General features: G+C 38.6%; 1 protein-coding gene across 1 annotated transcript in view; it reads left to right on the top strand.

Moving 5' to 3' along the window:
* USH2A (usherin) overlaps positions 1–18,789 on the top strand; it is a 665,032-nt gene that overhangs the window by 226,063 nt on the left and 420,180 nt on the right. The window contains exons 21-22 of the mRNA XM_089528326.1: positions 5,064–5,194; positions 14,291–14,417. Of these exons, the coding sequence (XP_089384452.1) occupies positions 5,064–5,194; positions 14,291–14,417 (258 nt within the window). The remainder of the gene's footprint in view (positions 1–5,063; positions 5,195–14,290; positions 14,418–18,789) is intronic.

Genomic DNA, 18,789 nt, shown 5'->3' with positions numbered 1-18,789 from the left:
CACTATACTCATAGTGCTGCTTATTCCACTTTTACTGCTCTGGATGCCTCCTGTTGCATTGTGAAGCTTGTAGTTCAGTGAGGCCTAAGAGCTCTCTGGATGAGAATTCTAAATGCCCCTTCTTAAACTGCAAATCCCAGAATGCAACAGGAGGCAGCCAGAGCAGTTAAAGTGGAATAGCAGCACTATAAGAGTGTAGTGTGGTAATCTATGAAGGGTGCATGCCAGATGGCTGGATTCAATTAGGGAGGTCATGTACCTGAACCTATAAAACCTAGGCAGAGAAGTGGAGAATAGAGGGACTTGGAGATTTCTCATATTCATGGTCACTATGAGTTAAGGTCCACTTGAGGGTAGCTAACATCAGAAAACCAGATGTAGATCATTGTCATTATGTAGCCTTTGATATGCTTATGAACATCTCTTAATATTTTGTTTTCAGTACTGGTCAGTAATATACAGTATGCAATAAGGTTGCGAGATCAATACCAGCGAAGGGCTCAATCCTTCTGAGGTTGCTAAAATGAGTACCCAGATTGTTGAGGGCAATTAGCTTACACTTTGTAAACCACTTAGGGAGTGCTTAGGTACACTGATAAGTGATATAAAAATGTACTTGCTATTGCTAAAACCTGTAAATTGTGCCAATACTGTTATAGCAATGATATAAGCAAATATGCTGATGCAAATACTTCTGTGCTGATAATATTCAGTTGAGTTGCAGCACAATGATTTTAACTATATTATATAGTTTTGCCTAACCTCTTGTAACTTTGTATCTATCATTCATTGTTACATGTTGTAGTCTTATACACTAGGGTGTCCATGCAGGTTAGTGAATAAAGCAGATTATAGTGTAATTTGAGAAAGTCAGATTTGAAGTCCCACTGATGGATTGTCTACATGATTAAAATACTTCTCATTCAATTAGACTGTAGACTGTGACCTGGCCCCATGCAAATTAGAGGGTATTCAGGGTTTTACTAGTGGGGGGAACCCTCCATAAACTCAGTAGAAAAGGGATTCAGTTTTTATCGGAGTATCTGTGAGATGCACATTATTGAATGTGTAGCCATCCGCTTTGCATACCTTTGCATGGCTTCAGATTTTCAGCAGAAGAATGGCAGTGGGGTGGGACAGACCTTCACATGATCACTTTCTGCCAGGAAACAGAATTTCCCGTGTCTGTTTGTGAAGGTAGCACCATTTTGGAACATGTGTGTGCTTTGGTGCTTATCTTCTGAGGTGCTCATGTGCATTTGTTCTATTTTTTTTATGATAAAGGTTTTCAGACTCAAAAGCCTCTTAACAGCTTTTGTGAGTGGGTGGGTGGGTAGGTTAAGCTAGGTGCATATAGGGCTTTCATATTCTCCTGGTCATTTTACAGCACATTCTTTTTTGAAAAAATTATTCCCATAAATAGCAATGGCTAAAGCAATGCGAAAGCTCAGGGTAAATTAAAGGTGGCAGGGACATTTTGTGGAGACATCAGGAGATAAGAGACCTCATTGCCTTGTGGGATGAGGAGAAAGTGCAACGGTAGCTCAAGGAGTGCCATTGGAATATTGACATTTTTGAAAAAGTTGCCTCTGAGATGAGGTTAAAGGGTCATGACTGGACTGCTGAGGAATGTCAGATGAAAAGTGAGGCTCTCTAACAGCATTAGAAGGAGATAGTGGGCCACAACTCCAGCAGTGGCAATGGCATACAACAATATTATGACATGTGGGGGGCAGGGGGATAATGTACATAGTTTAGCACTCTTGTAGTGTTAGGGAGAATGTAATGCTAATATCTAATGGGGCTATTATTTATATACAAATGCATACATGCAAATTGTAATGCCCAAGAAGGAAAAATCCAGCAACATAATTCTCCCAAACATGAAACCCATTTGGTGCCTTTGGTTCAGTCATCAAGGTTCTAGCCTGCCATAGGATTCTTGTGAAGGTAATATGGAAGGAAGGGGAACCATGTATCTTTCTATGCACACTTTGTAGGAAAGGCAGGACATAAAACTAACCGAATAAATAAATAAATAAATTTCATTGAACTTATTAGACTTGCTTTTGAGTAGGCGCATATAGGATTTTGTAGGTTCCCCCAGATATACATATAGCCCCCCCTTTCTATTTTCAACCACTTTCAATATTTAAGTGGAAAATCAGTTAAATTATCGATATAAATAAATAAATAAATAATCAATAATTAAATAAGCTTGACTTTATCCTGGGGACATATTTTTCTACTTTTCTATCCAATTCTCATTTCCTTTTGTATCCCAAGCCTTTGAAATGTAAACAGGGCATAAAAGAGCTTTTGATTATTTCCCCAGTCATGTTTACTCAGTCAGCTGTCACATAGCTTTGAACAGCTATTTTAATAGCATGATTGATACTCATTATCTCAAGTGAATTTCTTAATATCGGTGAGTACCTTGCAATGCACTGGGTGACAACCTGTGGGATGATTAAAGCATGTGGGTCAAAGGATACTGCTTGTGGTGTGATGTAATTAGTAACGTTATACAATATGAATATGTGCTGCAGTTACGATTCTTTAATTTTTCATAATAGATATTATCTATAAGGGAAGTGTCCATTATTTTCTGCCTGGTAAAGGAAGAGAAAAGTGAATATGAAGAAGTTGATTTGTTTGATGCAGCTGGGGGAAACACAATAAATTAGCCTGTTATTTGTTAAATGTACTAAAGAGCGATCATAAGGACATGAGTATTGAAGTATATGAGGTAACAGCACATTGTTGATTGTAACTACCTGTGTACCATGAGTCAACAATGTCATGATATAATGTACAGTTGTATCAGATTCAACCTACAATGATCCCTTATCCATTTTCTTTGGTACCCATTGTTTTCCACAGAGGGAAATAAAGATGCAGAATCTGGTGATGACGAGTTCTAGGACAGGAGATGGATCTTCCTGAAATTTTATTTGTCACACAGCATTGACAAAAGCAGGTGTAAGGCCATCAGGCACTACCTAAACTTCATGTTACTTTAGAGGCTAGTGGTTTGTCATCATATTCAAGGAAGATAGATCTAGGTTTACGCATTCTTTTCAATATTATGCTCAACCTAGGAAGAAGTAAATTTTTCAGCTGTGATATACAAACCTTTAATCCAATGCATTGTCTTACATGTCATTGTTAAGATTAAACCCTCTTACCACAGTACAGTTGGCCCTCAGTATACGAAGATTTGCCATCCATGGATCTGAGCATCCGCAGATGCCTGCATTGTCCCCAATGGCAATGTATGCCCGTGGCCAGGCCACCATTAGGGACAGCTTCTGTTGTCCCATCATGGTATATGCATGTGGCTCAACGCCATTAAGTTTCGTTCTTCCCAATGACAATGCAGCCACACATAGGCACCATCAAACCTTTTAAACTGGTCATTTGCTGTGGTAGTTGTAGCTCAGGTTTCTACATCCATCTCGTTACTGGTTGGAGTCCCTCAAGGCTCCATCCTAGGTCTGTTGTTATTTTCTTTATATACTCTATTTTAGGTAATGTTATCAGCTCCTACAGTTTTCAATATCATCTCTGTGCCAATGATACCCAATTATACTTTTCCACTTCAGAATTCTCTTTGGATACTGAACAATGTGTTACATCATGTCTCTCATCTATATCAACATGGATGCTTCGTCAGCACTTAAAACAAAACTACTTATTTTCTCACCAAAACCTACTTCACAATATTCATTTTCAATTACAACCAAGTCTTGCCCATTATTCCTTTATAATATAGCTAAAATCAGACCTCTTCTTTCAGTTTCTACTGCTAAGACTTTGGTTCATGTCCTGGTTATCTCTCACCTTTACTACTGCAACCTTTTTGACAGCGCTTCCTTTGTCCCACCTCAGTTCCATTCAACACTGTGTTGCTAGGATTATCTTTTTGGCTCACCATTTTGACCATGTCACTCCTGTGTTGATATCTCTTCATTGGCTCCCCATTCTTTTCGGGATTTGGTATAAGCTTCTTCTTTTAACCTTCAAATTCTTCCATGGTTTGCCCCCCCCCCCATCTGTCAGCTCTTATCTCCTCCTATCATTCAGTTCAAGCTGCAATCCAGAGGCTCAGTACTTCTGACCCAGTCACGAGTTTCTTCTTCTCTGGCTTGGATTCACCCTTTCTCCCTTGCCGCTCCTTATTCCAGGAACCACCTCCCTAAACACTGGCAGACTATTACTTCTCTAGTTAATTTTAACTCCAAATTAAATACTTTTTTTGTTTACGGAAGCATTTCAAACTACAGCTTGATATCAGACTAGGATATATTGTTTGTCTATAGTTTTATAGTTGTAAAGCTATTTTAATGGGATAAACAGTCTATTTATTATATTTTATATGTTATGATTTTAAAGTATACACCATTGGCAGGTTTTATATTGTTTTGAACTTTGTAATGTGCCATGCAAAACTTATGGCGCTATATAAATAAACACGATAAATAATAATAATAATAATAATAATAATAATAGGTGCACACTCTGCCATTACGGATAATGTGGGCTTGAACACCTGCGGTATCTGTTGTGGGGGGGATCCAGAATGGATCCCCCATGGAGGCTGAGGGCTGACTCTCCCCAGAGAAAAGACTGGGATTACTGGTGAAACTACCACCCCATAGTGGTAAAACCATTGTTTACTGTTACTTCTTCTGAAGCTAGAGGAGCTCTTCCAGTGCTGGAGGCTGTCCTGTTCAAGTTTGACACCAGCAGAGTTCCCATACAGCTTCAGGAGAAAAATAGTTGAATCAAGAATAGATTTGTGACCATTGTAGGAGTACATCCATTGGCTATCCCACAGAGGACCATGTGAACGTTTACTTGATCTTTTGAGAGTTATAATCCCCAAAAATATTCAGATAAGGTCTTGCGTGTACATGAGTTTCTAATATATGTAATACCAGTGTCATTTGCATCTCTGTCTAGATCATAATTCTAGCTTTTTATTTCTGATCCCATAGATGGATTTGCATGCTATGAATTAATGTACAAGTTTAAATACCTCTTTTCTTTTTCATAACCAGGTATTAAAGTGAGTTTCAGAACTACAGAACTTGATGGGCTCATTCTTTTTTCCATTTCACCTGGGAATCAAGAGGAATATATTGCACTTCAGTTGCAAAGTGGACGTCCCTACTTCCTGTTTGATCCACAGGTACAATAAAGTAGTAAAAAAAAATAATATTGATGCTAGTTGCAAGAGTATTTTGTGCCTTTCATTATATGATATGATAATTTTCACTCTTTCTCTGTGTATTAATGAAAAGGTTAATGGGTTCATCTAAACTACATGTAGCAGAGTCAATTAGGGGGCATAAGCTGAAACACCTATGGTTCCTCTGTACTGAGTTCTGAAGAGGTTATGAAGTCAAATTGAATTAAGTTTCAGAGATCCAACTGTTTGGCCTCCATGAATTCATGGCATAATTGAACAACTTTGCAGTTACTGACAAATCTTCAGTGAGGTAGTGTTAAGTTATGCAAAAATGAAGACATTCCTTTTAAAAATAAAGTATCTGACAGAATAAATAAATAAAGGAGCCCTGGTGGTGCAGTGGTTAAATGTCTATACTGCAACCACACACCCATAAACTGCAAGGTTGTGAGTTCAATATCAGCCAAGAGATCAAGCTTGACTCTTAAGTAAAAAGAGTCTAAGGTTGCTAAAATGAGTACCCTTCTAAGGTTGCTAAAATGAGTACCCAGCTTGTTGGGGGCAATTAGCTTACACTTTGTAAACTGCTTAGGGAGTGCTTAAGTGCACTGATAAGTGGTATAGAAATGTACTTGTTATTGCTATTGCTAATATATAAAAGATATTCATTGGGAAATTAATAGAGGCTTGTAATAACCATATTACCCATAGCTGAAACCAAAACAGCATTGACAAAAAAATACCTATATAAAGATTATCCCATTGTCTTTTTTACTAGATTCTAGTGTTTTACTTTAACCATAGACCTTATGCTAGCACAATGCTATCACAGTGACTTGTTGGCTTGTCTGTATGTTAATGAAGAGGTTAATGGGTTATTTTAAAATTACAAACCAAAATTGTCATTCTTTCAAAAGGACACAGCATAGTTTCTACTTTCTGCCTAGCCACTGTCTCACTACGTGAATAGTGCATGTCTCCAGATATTGTTGCAGTGCAGCTCCCATCACACGTCACCATTAAAAATGTTAGTTAGGGCTGCTAGGATATGCAGTCCAACAATATCTGTAGAGTTTGATGATTTCCATCAATGATCTAAATAAAATACCAAATTGCCTTATACCTTAAGAGATCTAGCAGTCCCTTCTTCTTCAGTTCCTGAACATGGGTCTGTTTTGTATGCTAGTGGGAGCAACCATAGAGTTTAGAATGAGATGCTGAAAGCTTTGCACCAAAAGTGGAAATTTAGAGGAGTTTCCTTTTATAAGAATGGGCTTGCTAAGGTGTAGGATTCTTGGTGTAACTACAGTGTGTTAAGTGCAAGCTGCCCAGTAGAGGTGGTGGGATGAGGCTGCACTGTTTGCTTATGAGAGGATAATCATAATCCTATTTTGCTTATACTCAGCAGTTCTAACCAAAGAAAATAATATTGCAGCAAAAAAGTGTTAGTAAGTTACAATGGTGCACGTCCAACAACACTACAACCCACTTTTTTGGTTGGTGTCATTTGTTGTGTGCCTTCTTTGCAGCACCACACTGCTGGCTCATCTTCAATTTATGATCAACAATAATCCCAAGGTCTTCCTCACATGCAGTACTGCTGAGACAAGTATCCCCCATCCTATACCAGTGCATTTGGTTTTTGTTGCCTAAATGTAGAATTTTGCATTTTTTTCCTTGATAAATTTCATTTTATTAATTTCAGCCACAGTTTCTAGTGTATCGAGGTCCATTTGAATTCTGTTTCTATCTTCCAATGTGTTATCTACTCCTAGTTTTGTATCATCTGTAAATTTGATTAAGATTACCTCTAGATAATGTCAGAAAAAGACAAATAAGTCCATATCAGTGTATTAGTTTCACATGTATTCAGTCATAATCATGTCCAGTTTCTGCAGCAGTTTGTGATTTTGTTCTAAAATCTATCTGAAAAGTAGTATTTAGTTTCATTTGTGAATTCTCCTGAAACATCTACAATTTTCCCTAGAATACACTATTTGTATGTCATCTTTCATAATAGCCACATTTTAAAGGTGTCTCAAATATATGCATATTGTACATTTTCTTTTCTTAAAATGTGTTTTATATGCATTTTCCCCTCATGTATATATTTTTATAAACAAGCTTTTAGATGTAGATGTAGACCAGAACTGGCTGTAGACCAGTGGGAGCTGGGAGGTCTCATGTCAGTAGAGCAGTGAATGCACTGTGGATTTTAGTGTAAATCTTAGAGGAATTATCCAAGGGGATAAAACCTACTCCCCAAGTAGTTTCAACACCTTGGAAAGGTTCTTTACAGCTCAAATTAAACGATTCTTAAACTTTGATGCTTCAGGTGTTTTGGACTTCAGCTTCCATAAGCCCTAGCTAGCATGGCCAGCACTCAGGAATTATAGGAGCTGAAGTCTGAAACATCTGGAGGACTAAAGCCTGACAATAAGCAGTTTCATTTTCCCAGTACATGACAGGCAGCAGTTTCTACTGATATAAACTAAATTCTCCCATCTCTAATTACTATGAGCAGATGTTTGTTTCTTGTTATTGTTTGTTTTAAATGGTGTTCCCATTCTACAAAGTTTCTAGGCACATACCTAACAGGAGGATGTAGGGTTTTTCTCCAAGGGCAGTCTAGTCTGCATGTATCTATACTTTCTGTATAGTGGTGATTCTTTTTGAAATGTGAATGATGTTATTTAACACAGAATACTTAAATGTGATTACTATGGATGAAATTCTTTTACTCCCATACGATTCCTATTAAAGCTAGCTATACTATTGCAAAGTAAATGAGTTGTAGATTGTAGCCATTTAGCTTTTTACATGTTGAAGAAGAATTCAGAAATACGCAAATCCACAGTGTGATTCTTTACAAATTTACACTGGTTGTCAGATGTAGGTATGTAACTTAAAATGTTGCAGTTGGGTGGCAACAAATATGATTTATGAAGAATAAAATAAAATGGTCCGGGTTGTTGCCAAAACATATAAAGAATCACTTTTGGAGACACCTGATCTTTGGCATGCAGCATCGTTTGTAACAATTTTAACGCTAACTAAGTACACTTTGATGAGACAGCATTTAATAAAATGCTCATTAATTTCATCATTAGCAAGGGTATGCTAAGAAGTAAGCCAGTTTCTTATGTCACGCCCAATTAGCATCCCATGCTAGTAATCCCATTAGTATTGTTGAATTCACTAATGGAAAAACTAATGGGCATGCTACCAGGGCACATTAATTGGGCATGACACCAGTTCTGGTTTTAATTATTAAACTACGATAATGAAATGTGTGTTTGTAAAATATTAAAATGTTGAAATAGTGTGGAAGGCAATAAAAAATAATGTACAAAATGCAATGTGTTTGGTACATAATATATATCATCATGGTATTGGTTTTGTTTTTTTTGTTTGTTTGTTTGTTTTTAAATCTATACCATATATGCTTATCATGATGACATCAGGTTTTAGAAAAGTGATTACAGTACTCTGATGAATAAACTGTTGGTTAATTACTACACACACACCCTTGTGAAAATGCTTGGGGTTTTCCCCAAGTAGTGCAGTGAACTTGTCAAAAGTGCTAGGAGGGGGAAAGTTGCAAAGATTGTCTAATGCAGCATCTTCTGTTTAAAAAATGAAATGAATAATAATAATAATAATAATAATAATAATAATAATATCAATGCAAAATATATTTTTTCTGCACTTTCAGCTTTGTAGGCAGATGTCTTAACAAAGATGTTCTTCTAAGAGCTTTCTTCTGTATAGCTAAATGGGAACTCACTTCAGACACAGGCCTGATTGACATAATTGTGTGATAGCTGATGGCTGCTGAAAAAATGCTTAATAACACAGCGTGCATTCAGTCTACTGTTTCTATTTCTGTACCATTGTCATTCTGATTACAGTTAGCTATGCTGATTTCCTTGCTCAAGTTCTTCCAGAACTATACATACTGTAAATCTTAATTTAGATATCTTTACCATCATCAATAATGCATTTTATTAAATACTATATCTTAAACTGAAAGAAAGGAAATCTCTCTGTAACATACATATTTGTTCTACACTGAGCACATGAGTGCTAATACTGTAATTTTGGGTTATTTTTAGTATCATAATGGAATCTGTTTTTCTTCCCAGATATTAAAATTTTTACAGAGTTCATTTACCAGGTTGCTAGTCACTCAGATCACTAAAATCATGAGTCTTCTGTAATAATTTATAATTATGCACGTGTTTAGGATATCTGTTTTAATAGAGAACAGAGAAAATTGTGATTAGAGAGAAGTTTAATTCTGTATGCACTTCTTACATACAAATGCCACCAGGAAGCTGTCACCTTCAAATGTTATCATATGCTCTGTTTCAATGAGTGATTGCTCTTTTAAGGACAGGACTGATTATTTGTAGATGGCCATCCTTTATTTATCCAAGTACAGAGCCTGCATTCATTTTTGACAATAGATTCTTCCTCAAGCTACTTCATGTGGTGCTATAAAGAGCTTTCCATAAATAATCTGCAGTGTTTGAAAGAGGATGCAATTAGTGTCAAAAATGGTATTGATTTTTATGTCTTTGGATGCATAACTAGGACCTGCTAATGTCTTGCCATTCCTGTCCCTACATTCCTATACAATAAGGTGAAAAATGAACTTTGAGACAAACAAGCAGAAGTTGAAATTTTGATCTTAACTCTACTTCAACTTTACTGAAAAGAAGGAAGATTGTGGTAATCTGACATATTCAGTTATCCAGCACACTTTTTGTTCACTGTGACAACCAATTGCCTGAATCTTCATTGTTTCCAACTTTACTTTTTTCTTCAGTGGACAAAAAAATCAGCAGATAGTTATATAAACTCAGAGGACTGAAGAATAAACTGTGGATACAAGTATGCATTGCTTAAGCACAGATCTGTCCAGCACTGCATCTCAACAGAATGTTTATTACAATATACATTCAAACTCCTGCCTACAGCTTTCACCTCCAATGTCCATGTTTATGCTTCCTCAATCAAAGTTGCGAGGAGCAGGGAGAGAAAATGTGTACAAAAGCTGTTGTTTTTAGCACCCCCTACAAGCCTCTACTCATTGTCAGCCTTTGCCTTTCTAACATAAATCTTACAACTTTAGACTACTATACTGTATACCTCCTTGCCTATATATATGCATTCCTCTGTCATCCATCCTTGCATCTTTTGAGTGTTAGCTTTTAAAAACTGGCTTTCCTAAGTTCAGTTTTTAAAGCCCTCTCTATCACAGATATAAGAATGTAATTCTTTGCTAATTTTGTCTTGAATGAAGCAACATGTAATTTTAGCAGTTTTCATACTGCAGAGAGAAAATCTTTGAAAACTGCAGTTTAAGAAGACTATACACAATTTGGGAACTCTTCTATGCAACATTAGCATGTGAGGTGTTTTTCACAAAAGAACAACATTATTTTCTGCTTAGGAATAAGCATTTTTCTTCCCTGAAAATAATTTCTGTGACATTTTCCTCCATGGAAAATGCTGTCATTGGGAACTTACTGCTGACCAATCATGGGAATAAAGAGATCAGGAACAAAGAATTGGTTGAACTAGGGCCACTTTATTTTAACTGTTAATCTATTTAACATTTAAACCCTGAGATATGCAAAAGAGGGAGTAACCTAGGGTGGGAGCAGTTGAGGCAGATGGTCTCATCCAGACCTCCTCTCCAGTTTACTCTAGGTGAGAAACATCTGAGTCTCAAGGAACATCCAAAAGCTGGGTTGCTCCCTGGGCAGCCTGCTACTGGAAGACCAACTCAAGAAGCCCTCCTTTGAGTCTCATGACGCAACCCACAGGCCAGCCCCAAGGAAAGTCTCCTTCCCCACCACTGGGTCCCATGACCTAAAGAAGCAGATCCAGAGCCCTTCCCTTCACCAAATGGGTGACTTAGGTGTTTGCCAAAGCATCTGTTTAACCCCCTTTCCCAACCAGGCTAACTAAAAGGCCCCTCAATTCCTGTTGCAGATCACTCAGGAACAACAGATTACCTGCCTTTGTTAAATGAATGCCATCAGCTCTGTAGATTCTTCTGAAAAATTATCTGAGGATGTGAGAAAAAGTGGCCACCCTTTCATCAAGGCATTCCAAATTTCTCTGTTTAGCCTTTTCTGGACTTTGTCAATACATTTAATGTCTCTTTCTCTCCTAACACCATATCTACCAGGGACAATTAGCAGACCACAATATAGACACCCATGTCAGGAATAGTTTGAATAATGAGGGCCTTGTTCTTCAACAAACCCCTTGCATCCCCCAACAAAACTGGCACAGGCTATGCCACAATATTTCAGGCCCAAAATGCATAGGACAAGTAAGATGGCTTCTGGCCTCTTTGGGAGCATGTCTCACTTTAACACTATGCCCCCAAAGTGGCCAGAAGCCACTTTATGTGATGCATACCCCCAGAGCAGCCAGAAGCTGCTCCAAAGCTGCACCAAGCCAGGAACAGCCAGTCCAAAAAGGAATGGATTTAATCTACTCCTGCTGGCAGCCTGTTTGGGACTGTGGTGGCAACCTACTTTGGAAGCAGGTCTTGTAGTCACCGTGGTGCTGGCATAATTGGGGCTGGAGTGGCCACAGGCCTCTCCTTCTGGGCCGTCTGCTTCAGCCCTCAGTCACCTCACAATCATATCACTCAATCCCAAGTGGGATCCAAAATGGCAATTACGAGCCATTTTTCTAAAATATTATTGCCATTCCTACATAAATTCTAAGATGACATGGGAATAATTTATCTGATGGTATGGGTTAAATCCAAGATATTTTTTTTTTTTATGTTCTGAGGAATGAATTTTTCAGCAAAAGAAGTCAAAACTTTGATTGCTACTATCATTTGCCTTTGTGAAAATTTTATCATTTGTTTCAGGAAAGTCTATGAAGATTTACACACAACATTGTTATATTGTTCCTTTATCGTCCCAAAGTGTAGTGGAATTGTCTTAACAGATAGATGATTCCAGGAATCGTCTATCTGTTATGATGATTCCACTACACTTTGGGACGATAAAGGAACGATATAACGATGCCGTGTGAAAATCTTCCATGTCTTCCAGCTAGTAGGCTGTAAGAATTACATCGATATTGTTTTTTCCCCTTTTATCTGTAAGCATTTTTTAAAAAAATAGTGTTACCTAGAACACTACTTTCCTCCTGCCTGTTGGGACTGTTCTTTTGAAATAAAGTAAAAATCTTTCTGTTATTATATTCCAGACATGAGTCTCATCCCACCATCTAGTCTCTTTATCTGGACTGAGTCCTTCAAATTTCTGTCACCCACACAACTCCTGGTTCCTGGCTCCCAGCTCATGTCTGACTTTTCTGTTTCCATGTCATTGGGTGCATTTATATTGTAAAAATAATGCAGTTTGACACCACTTTGAGTGCTGTGGCTCTATCCTATGGAATCCTGGGGTTTGCAGTTTTACAAGGTCATTAGATTTATCTGCAAAGGAGTGCTGGTTCATTTTTTGTGGGTTTTTCAGGCTAAGTGGCCATGTTCTAGAAAGTTTATTCCTGACATTTCGCCAGCATCTGTGGCTGGCATCTTCATAGAATGCTGGCACGGAAGAGAGTTGAGTGTGTGTGTGTGTGTGTGTGTGTGTGTGTGTGTATAGTGTAACCCCCGATAGGGAGGAGTGATTTCCATGTTAATCAGTATATTGTTCTGTTGTTGAATAGCAAAGCCTCAGGGTGGGAGGATATGCAAAAAGGATTAGTGTTTGCTTAATTAGAGATCATGGGGCCGATTTTAGGGCTTGGGAATGTGGAGTGACCACATGCTCCTGAGCTATCATGACACAGCCCCTTCCACATGGGGGCTGCTATGGTGACACAAGTGTGGTACAGTGTCCACATGTCATGGCACCGCACTTGCGTTGTTGACGCACGACAGTGTACCAATGGCACATTCATGGCATCTGCTGCGAGCACCAAAAAGAACCCGCTTTTAGCATGTTGTTTTTGGTGCAGAGGGAGGCCGCAGGGTTTGGTTGCTGTGGCATCCCTCGGGTGAAAAAAAGGGTGGCTCCACACCACCCTGTCAAGCCCCATTTTGTCTTCTGGGAAATTATTGAAATCCACAAACACCAAGACAACTTCAACAGAAAAAAGAAACCCTTAAAATTAGCAAAGTTTGGCTACCAATCCTGAAAAACATTAAAATCAAGACCCAGCAAAATGCAAATGAAAACTACCTGGGGTCAGGAGTTTTCCCAGCAGACAATGATCACTAACTAAACAGACACTAACCCTCTTTGCATGTCCTCCCACCCGGAGGCCTTGCCATTCAGCAACAGTACAATACACAGATTAACGTGGAAATCACTCCCCCCTACCCAGGGCCACACAGTATATATATAGCCCACTCTTTTCCATGCCAGCATTCTTAGAAGATGCCAGCCACATATACTGGCAAAATACCAGGAATAAACTTTTCTAGAACATTGCCACATAGCCCGAAAACCCCACAAAAACCTATAGATGCCTGCCATGAAAGCCCTCAACTTCACACAAGTTCTGGTACCTCAAAAAAATATAAATCTTGGGCTTCTGTAAGATGGAGCTATGACAATTAAATTGGTGTCAAACTGCATTTTTTCTACAGTATATATGCACCCTTCAGTCCTAGTACTTTCCCCAGCACTCTTTAATTCCAGGCACAAGGAAGGACCAACAAACAGCTGGCCACCGTCAATGATAGGTGTCACTGGCCAGCAAAGGCATTGGACCAACTGGCAATTCTTGTTTAATTTGTTTTTTCTTCTTCTCTGAAACCAGTTTCAGTCAGCTCAGTACATTGCACTAATGTTATTGAATGAAGATATGTGCAATGAGGTTGTGTGTAATGATAATTCACCAGTGAATTGTATACAGAGTTGAAAAGTTTAATTTCTGAGTCATTCTACCCTATTTCAACATCAAGAGGAATCTTTATATACTGTAGGAAATTCTAATTTCTGTTTGAAATGAAATTACCCTTGCATCTGAAGGCTGATTTAACAATGACTCAGTGACTTAACTGGGCACATTTTTATTAATCGTTTAAATATCTTTTAAAAGGGATCTGCTGTTGCACTAACTCCAGATAATGACGGTGGAAGACAATATAATGATAACAGTTGGCACCATATAATTGCTGTAAGAAATCAAGCGCTGGGAACAATCACTGTAGATGGGCAGTTCACAGGTAATTCGTTCATTACTATCAGTTCATAGACCACTGTTAAATTTTCTCAAGAGTGACTGCTGCATTATTGCTATTATTTTTTCTAAAACAGTCCATGGATTTTTTTTCTCTCATCATCACTAAACTCTGTTTTAGCATTTTTAACATCCACACTGATAGTCCAGTACATTATAATTGGAAGGCCATAGTAAGTGCATAGAAGTTGAAGCTTGTGAAAATTATTATTGTTGTTGTTGTTCTTGTTGTTGTTATATTTATAAATTTCTATCATACCTTTCTCCCAAAATTGGGACTCAAAGCAGCTTACAATTTTTTAAAAATACAGTTAAACCACACAGAAAAGTGAATATTAAAATGAGATTAAACTATACAAAGTTTATCTGTGTGTATCTCTTACTTTGAATTCTGTTCTCATGGCCTTTCTGGAAAAACAGCAAACGCGTGTGTGTTTTGATTCTTTGTGTTGATATTGGATAGGAAGAATATTCACTATTTTTCTTACTGTTAGTGAGAAGCAGTGTCACGACATATCATACGCACCATGAAAAACCTGGTAATTGCCAGTTTACATTATGCTTTCTATGCAAGAGCAAAACAACCAGTGCTTTTCCCCACCAGTTTCTCCTTAATTTGCACAATAATTTACACAAAAATAGTATTATTTCATCTTTGCTAAGCAAAGAACACATGCACAATGATCAGAAGACAGAATTAATTGATTTTTTTTTTTTTTAAAAAAAACCCCTCTTGCCATCCAATGGTTACATTTAGGTTTACACAATAACATAGAATCATAGAATCATAGAATCATAGAATCATAGAGTTGGAAGAGACCACTAGGGCCATCCAGTCCAACCCCCTGCCATGCAGGAAATCCAATTCAAAGCATCCCTGACAGATGGCCATCCAGCCTCTGTTTAAAGACCTCCAAGGAAGGAGACTCTATCACCCTCCGAGGGAGTGCGTTCCACTGTCGAACAGCCCTTACTGTCAGGAAGTTCCTCCTAATGTTCAGGTGGAATCTCTTTTCCTGTAGCTTGCATCCATTGTTTCGGGTCCTGTTCTCTGGAGCAGCAGAGAACAAACTTGCTCCCTCTTCAACATGACATCCCTTCAAATATTTAAACAGGGCTATCATATCACCTCTTAACCTTCTTTTCTCCAGGCTAAACATCCCCAGCTCCCTAAGTCGTTCCTCATAGGGCATGGTTTCCAGACCCTTCACCATTTTTGTCGCCCTCCTTTGGACACGCTCCAGTTTCTCAATGTCCTTTCTGAATTGTGGTGCCCAGAACTGGACACAATATTCTAGGTGGGGCCTGACCAAAGCAGAATACAGTGGCACTATTACTTCTCTTGATCTAGACACTATACTTCTATTGATGCAGCCTAAAATAGCATTGGCCTTTTTAGCTGCCGCATCACACTGTTCACTCATGTTCAACTTGTGGTCTACTTGGACTCCTAGATCCCTTTCACACGTAGTTTCATTCAGCCAGGTGTCACCCATCCCATATCTGTGCATTTTATTTTTCCGCCCTAAGTGCAATACCTTACATTTCTCTGTGTTGAATTTCATTTTGTTAGCTTTGGCCCAGCTTTCTAGTCTATTCAGGTCATTTTGAATCTTGATCCTGTCCTCTGGGGTATTAGCTATTCCTCCTAATTTGGTGTCATCTGCAAATTTGATAAGTATGCTCCCAATTCTGTCATCCAGGTCATTGATAAAGATGTTGAATAGCACTGGGCCCAGGACAGAGCCCTGTGGGACCCCACTGGTCACTTCTCTCCAGGATGAAAAGGAGCCATTGTTGAGCACCCTTTGGCTTCGGCCGGTCAACCAATTACAGATCCATTTAACAGTTCCTTTGTCTAGCCCACATTTTACAAGCTTGTTTGCAAGAATGTCATGGGAAACCTTGTCAAAGGCCTTACTGAAATCAAGATATACTATATCCACAGCATTCCCTTCATCTACCAAGCTGGTAATTTTATCAAAGAAAGAGATTAGGTTTGTCTGGCATGACTTGTTTCTCTGAAACCCATGTTGACTTTTTGTGATTATGGCATTGCCTTCTAGATGTTCACAGACTCTCTGTTTAATGATCTGCTCCAGAATCTTTCCTGGTATTGATGTCAGACTAACTGGACGATAATTGTTGGGATCCTCTTTTTTCCCCTTTTTGAAGATGGGGACAACGTTTGCCCTCCTCCAGTCTGCTGGGATCTCTCCTGTTCTCCAGGAGTTTTCAAAGTTTATTGCCAATGGCTCCGATATTACTTTTGCCAGTTCTTTTAATACCCTTGGATGGAGTTCATCTGGCCCCGGAGACTTAAATTCATTTAGATTAATAAGGTGTTCCTCTACTATCTCTTTACTTATTCTGTGCTGAAATTCCCCTATTCTGTCCTCTGCTCCATTATCCTCAGGTTGAGCACCCTTTGCCTTTTCTGAGAAGACTGAGGCAAAGAAGGTGTTGAGTAATTCTGCCTTTTCTCTGTCTTCTGTTAGCATTTTGCCATCTTCTCCACGCAGTGACCCTACCGTTTCCTTCTTCTTCCTTTTGCTGCGGACATATCCAAAAAAGCCCTTTTTATTGTTCTTAACCTCTCTAGCAAGCCTGAGTTCATTCTGCGCTTTAGCTTTTCTGACTTTACCCCTACACATGCCTGCTATTTCTTTGAATTCCTTTTTTGTGATTTCCCCCTTTTTCCATTTCTTATACATGTTCCGTTTCAAACTTAGCTCAGTTGAAAGTTCCTTAGTCATCCATCCTGGTTTCTTGAGACACCTCCCATTTTTCTTTCTCACTGGAACTGTTTGAAATTGTGCCTTCAGTATCTCTCTTTTGAGAAACTCCCATCCATCCTGAACTCCTTTATCTTTTAGTATTTCTGACCATGGAATCGCCCTCAATACTTCTCTAAGTTTACTGAAATTCGCTCTCCTAAAGTCTAGGATGCGTGTCTGACTATGCCTGGCTTCTCCTTTCCACTGTATTACAAACTCCAGGAGAACATGGTCACTTCCACCTAATGATCCCACCACTTGCACCCCATTAACCAAGTCATCCTTGTTGGTTAGGATCAGATCTAAAATAGCTGACCCCCTTGTTGCCTCTTCCACCTTTTGGACCATGAAATTGTCTTCCAGGCAAGTGAGGAATTTGCTAGACCTTGAGGATTTTGCTGAGTTTGACTTCCAGCAAATATCAGGGTAGTTGAAGTCGCCCATCACTACTACATCTCTCCTTTCTGAGTGTGTGGTCATCTGTTCTAGAAAGGCATCATCCAATTCCTCAGTCTGACTTGGGGGTCTGTAGTAGACTCCCACTGTAACATCCTTGTTGTTTCCCTCCCCTTTGATTCTTATCCAGATGCTCTCCATAGCAGCAGGTTAATTTGTTTAAAACTGTTCCTGCAATTTGTGCAAAAATCCAGCTTTGCAAATGTAAATGCTTCATCAAATATGTACAAAAAAGCTCTTGACTTCTTGCCCAATATGGAGAGGAAAAAAAGAAGATATGTTTTGATCTCCTTAGTAAGACTGTACATGCCTACTGTTGATCTCTAACCCAAGGGGTTGGCAGCCTGGTGTATTCAAGATATTTTTAATTACAACTTTCATAAATTCCAGCTAGTGTAGCATGTGGTTGGGATTTATGGAAGAGGTACTCCCAAACACCTGGAGACACCAGTCCATCTACCTCTGCTTTACTCAAACTGAGTGATTAGAATGTTTGTCAAAATAAGCAGTTAGATGTGTTTGTGAATAGGTTAACTGAACTCCTTTACTTGAATTAATTCTAGCTCTCTACTATCTCCAAGCCTCTAGCATTACATGCAGAATGGCATAATAGTGCAATGCAGTGCAGAAAAGCAAAAACAGATAGATGTGTGCATGTCCTTCAAGAACACGTAATTCATGTTTGCTTCCACTGATTTGTAACACTATCTTAAATGGGATGTTGAAAAATGAGAAAAATCACTTTAGTTTGTATTCATCTAATTTATTCATTTCTATGCTGATTTTCAATATAATGTACATTGTTGTTGCTATTAACCACCTTTGAGTCAGTCCTGACTCATGGCAACCCTGTGATGAGACATCTCTATGACTCCCTATATCCCACTGCCCTGCTTAGACCATGTGAAGCCATACCCGTGAACACCCTATCCATCTAGTAGTGTGCAGTGTTTCTAAAGCCCTCTGCTTTTCCTAGCGTTATTGTCTTTTCCAATGAGTCATGCCTTCTCACAATGTGGCCAAAATACAACCGCCTCAGTTTAGTCATTTTAGTTTCCAGGGAGATTTCAGGCTTAATCTTTTTATGGACCCATTTGTTGGTCTTTAGGGCATTGCTATTTACTC

The sequence above is a fragment of the Sceloporus occidentalis genome, unplaced genomic scaffold (assembly GCF_023333645.1).
Source record: "Sceloporus occidentalis isolate IW3139 unplaced genomic scaffold, rSceOcc1.0.p SCAF_6, whole genome shotgun sequence".
Classification (NCBI taxonomy): domain Eukaryota; kingdom Metazoa; phylum Chordata; class Lepidosauria; order Squamata; family Phrynosomatidae; genus Sceloporus; species Sceloporus occidentalis.
The sequence above is the reverse complement of the archived record's forward strand: the minus strand, read 5'-3'. Positions and strand labels throughout refer to the sequence as shown.